The sequence below is a fragment of the Gekko japonicus genome, unplaced genomic scaffold (assembly GCF_001447785.1).
Source record: "Gekko japonicus isolate JY-2015 unplaced genomic scaffold, Gekko_japonicus_V1.1 scaffold1533, whole genome shotgun sequence".
Lineage (NCBI taxonomy): Eukaryota > Metazoa > Chordata > Lepidosauria > Squamata > Gekkonidae > Gekko > Gekko japonicus.
The window spans coordinates 438,422-443,103 of NW_015163649.1; the positions used below are offsets into that span (position 1 = coordinate 438,422).

Below are 4,682 nucleotides of genomic sequence, written 5' to 3' on the forward strand. Positions count from 1 at the left end.
AATGAAGGCCTCGGCCTCCATGCCCTGTTGTTGGCCCTCCAGAGGAACTGGCTGGCCACTGGGTGAGACAGGATGCTGGACTAGACGGACCACTGGTCTGATCCAGCAGGGCTCTTATGATGGTCTAATGAAGGCCTCGGCCTCTATGCCCTGCTGTTGGCCCTCCAAAGGAACTGGCTGGCCGCTGTGTGAGGCAGGATGCTGGACTAGACGGACCACTGGTCTGATCCAGCAGGCTCACTGGTCTTATATGTTCATAAATGCACAAAGTCCCTGCCGAAGCATCTCTTGCTGTTTATACTGCAGCTTAAAGAGCCCTCCGTCTCGCATCAGCTTGGGAGAAAGTGGCTGAGCTACATATGAATATGTCGGACAGGCGGGAGGAGAAGAGAAGTGGAAGGCCAGATTTGGTTCTTGTTGCCTCTGCCTCTTGTAAAGAGCTAGCCCCTCTGGAAAGGGAAAGACAAAGCACAAACCTCCGCCCCCCCCATCCCGCTCCCCAGCACTCTTCTCCAGTCCTTCGACCTTTCCGGCTCCGTTTCCCCCCAAAGCAGGTCCATACCTCTTCCCTGGGCATGAAGGACGCCAGCTGCTTGATCTTCAGGGTCTGGTAGTTGTTGCATTTCCGGCAGAGCAAGACCTGGCTGCTCACCCACTGCTGGGGCTTGGTGGAGTCGTAGTAAGAGCTGTCCCCGGAGATGACATGGTTCAGGTGCTCCATATACTGAGCCGGGATCGGCTTGTTGTAATCGCCGTTCTGTCCAGAGGAATGGCAAGATCAGCCCGGGGAAGTCATGAGACGACTCCCTCAAGAGTGCCACCGTCACCACCAACCCCCAGCTCCCACAGAACTGAAATTACAAGGAACATGGAGCTGGAAGGGACCCCAACGGTCATCTAGTCCAACCCTCCGCACAATACAGGAAATTCACAGCTTCCACCACCACCACTCCCCCCCCAGACCCCTGCCCCATGCCCAGAGGAAGGTGAAGCCTGCCCCCCCCCAATGGTTTACACATGCTGCTAAAAAATTAGTATGAAAGTGAAATGAAGTTCACTCCCGCACCAAAGTCAGTGTCGTTTAGCAGAGATTGTGTTCCCATGAAGGCAGACCAGGCCCGTAGCTACAATGGGGCTTTGGGGGGCTCTGGCCCTTCCTTGAAGGCACAGCCCCACAAGAATTTCTCCTGGAAATGCTTTTTTCAATTGTTTTAAAGCGTTTTTTAAAAAGATGTGCACGCCTTTAAGCAGAGTGGGGTGCTGTAGTTGACTAGTTCCCACACCGAACAAGGGGGTTGGAGTAGGTGACCTCTAGGATCCCTTCTCACTCTGTGTCAAGAAACTGGTCTCCTTGAAGAGAGTTTTTCTGCCTAAGTGTCAGCTTTCTTGACTATAGAAGACATCACCCCCACCGCCAAATTGTTAGCGGAATTGTTGCTTAGGCTGGCCGAAGTGATGAACTTGCAGCAGCTGCGAACTATCCTCTAAAGTGGTTGGCAGCTTGCAATTGAGAGATCTGTCCTGGTAACAGAATTCTGGCTTTTCTTTCTGCACTAACTTCAGCCCCACCAGAAAAAAAAAATTGCCCCCAAAGCCACAAACTCCTGGCTATGGGCCTGAGGAAGACCAAACAAGGTTGGGAAGGTGTACAGAAGGTCTTCAACCATCACAGTAAGCGCATGACTCTGAATCAAGCTGCACTGGCTTCATTGGAATTTACTTCCAAGTCAAGAGTCCTCAGAATGCCGCTTCATCCGCTAGGAAATTGGCTGGTATACATTACATGTCATGTGCGAAACGCACTTCCTTCTGGGAAGCGACGTGTGTGCACAGTGCCCCGGTTTAAAACCACGCTGTGCACCTAATAGGTAAAAAGACAGCATGTCTTCCATGGGATGTTACTATCAAGTACACACACAAACAGCAAAGTTGTTCACCTTAATCATGACCACTACCGCTCTGCCTTGAACCACAACGAAGCCAAGATATGAATGCTTAACGAAATAAATAATACACTAACCCATAAATAAATTTGCTGGATCTGGAAAACCTTTGCAGCTCTTCTCTCCACAATGCACTTGTGGCGGCTCACGACAAAAATCAAACTGTGAAACACCATCAGTGAAGCCACAATCGCCGGCATCAGAGCACAGTCTGTAGCAAACAGCCGCCAAAGCACACGCAGAACCCAAAGAGCCAGAGACGCTCTGCTGAGCAGGAGGCCCAAATAGGTCCGAATTTCACGGCTGTTGAAAGAAGGCTGCGGAAGGGGAAAGGGCACATCCACAGCTAGCTAAGCGCTCCCTGTTGTGACTCCCGCTTTGGGGAACGGCCTGCTTGATAAGGTGGGGAAGTCTCCCTCACTTCTACCATTCTGCAGAACATGCGGAGCAGAACTGCAAAAAGGACTTTTGGCAGAACAGCTGCCGTTCAGGTCTGTGAAATGCCGGCTAGCTTCTCTCACTTTGTTCTCTTGTCGCGCTTTTCATTTGCAAAGCGGCTTTGTTCCATTGCCGTTGCGTGTATTATCCTGTGCGTGGTTTTTTAGGGTGTGTGTATTCTATTTTGCGGTCTTTAAGGCACTGTTCTCTGAATCTGTAATCCCAGTTTCCCTGCATAGTTTGTTGCATATATTATATGTTGCGCTTACTGCATTGCTCTCAACTGCATAGCCCACCTGGAGACGCGGGGAGAAAGGCAAGCAATAAAAGCAGTAGCCAAGGAAATCCAAGAGCAGCTGCTACAGTCCTGACTGAAGAAAGGTAGCAAACCGGTCTGTACAAACTCCTTTCCACTAAAGCCAAAATCACCTTTTAAAAAAACAGAGACACAAACCTCTCTGCTTCCAAAATTCCAGTCTCACCTTAAAATTTGGCAAAAGGCCGGCATCAGAGAATTAAATTCAAGAATTCAAGAATTAAATTCAAGAATTAAATTCCCTAAGGGCAATATATTTACGAGTATATCCCTTAACGTTTCCCCAAACACAGAGATGGGCGGAGAACGTGAGAGGTGCCTGCCGTCGGAGCAACGGGCCCCCAGGGGATGATGGGAAATGACCTACCTCTTGGAAGCCATTGTATTGCTCGCAGTTGGGGCAATCCCAACAGTTGCGGTTCCCATACGGCACCACAGTGTCCTGGTTGCAGAACCAGCAGTTCACAGTTGTGTGCGTGGGCTTCTTCCTGCACAGGCAAAGAGAAGAATACTTTTCAGGAGGAATGGCCCAGGAGAGTTGACAGAGAAGAGGACCGCAGAGGCCACATTTTCACATAGGAATGTATGAAGCGGCCTTGTACCAAGGGTTGCCAACCTCCAGGAGGTGGCTGGAGGATCTCCCAGAACTATAACTTGTCTCCAGCAGACAGAGTACAGTTCCCCTGGAGAAAATGGCTGCCGTGGAAGTTGGACTCTATGCCATTATACCCTGCTGAAGTCCCTCCTCAGGCGACACTCCCCAAAATTTCCAAGGATTTCCCAAACCAGGGTTTTACCCTTCGATTGTGTCCCCTCCCCATAAGAAGCCGCCCCATTGGTCCACCACGTTCAGTATGGTTTATTCTGATTGGCTGCAGCTCTCCAGGATCTCTGAAGAGACTGAGCTTTCCTTGGTGCAGAGATAGTTTCTCGTGGGTACTCCACCCCCTGGTTACCAGGTCCGCACATGATACGGAAACACCCAAAATATTAACCAGCCCAGGATTGGAGAAAGATGGAAATGTAGCACGTTGGCCTCATTCACCACAACCCAGAAGCCTTCAGGAAGCATGCCTTGTGGTTGCCAGGCAACCGGATCCTCACCACACGCAATGGGAATGTCTTATGATTGCCCTCGCAGTCACTTCCTACTCCCTTCTGCTTCCTGTGAGCATGTCCTGCGGCTGCCAAGCAACCCTAAGAGGCTTCCTTTTACGATGGTGTCAGGAAGGAAGCCTCTTAGGGTTGCCTGGCAACCGCAGGCCGTCCCCTTGAATATCTGACAGAAACAGACTGCAAGGCAGCTAAGCAACCCCGAGAGGCTCCCATCGCCCGTGGTGAGGAAGGCCTTTCCTGGTCACCACAAGCCCCACTTCCTGCTGCACACTGACCCGGAAGCAGTTTATGCCCTAGCGGCTGCCTAGCAACCCAAGAGGCTTCCATTCTTGCAGCTGGACCAAGGGGATAATAAAAACCCTGAAACTGAAATTATAAGGCGAAAAAGATGCAGATATTCCGGAGGACACAGAGCCAGAGATTGCTCAAGGTCATCTTGGACCGAGAAGCCGGGACCTACTTAACTGAATTGCCAATAACCTTTTCCTCGAAAGAACCACCAGCCTAAAGTTGGGGCCTACTTAACGGAATTGCCAATAACCTTTTCCTCGAAAGAACCACCAGCCTATGACAACAGACCAAGGGTGTCCATCACCACCAGCTGTTACCAAGCAGTCCTTTTAACTTATGATTGGGCTCTGTGATCTGGGGGAGGGAAATAAAAGCGAAAAGGGGCCTCAGTTGAGAAGTCTGCCTGGCCATGTGTGGGAATGAAACACTTGCGAACCAGACGCACGACAGCTGGGATTCCTCTCTGGATGCAACGTGCAGAGGTGGAGTTTTAAAAAGGAGTAGTCGGGGACTGCTTCTTAACTCATGGCCACGAACCGGCAACGGCAGCACCCGACAACATCACACAGGAGAGAGTG

General features: G+C 50.7%; 1 protein-coding gene across 1 annotated transcript in view; it reads right to left on the reverse strand.

The window, feature by feature from the left end:
- Window positions 1-3,185, reverse strand: part of TMEM201 (transmembrane protein 201) — a gene marked incomplete at its 5' end in the record, with an annotated part of 36,766 nt that extends 33,581 nt beyond the window's left edge. The window contains 2 exons of the mRNA XM_015407672.1: window positions 563-757; window positions 3,065-3,185. Of these exons, the coding sequence (XP_015263158.1) occupies window positions 563-757; window positions 3,065-3,185 (316 nt within the window). The remainder of the gene's footprint in view (window positions 1-562; window positions 758-3,064) is intronic.
- Window positions 3,186-4,682: the final 1,497 nt, after the last annotated feature.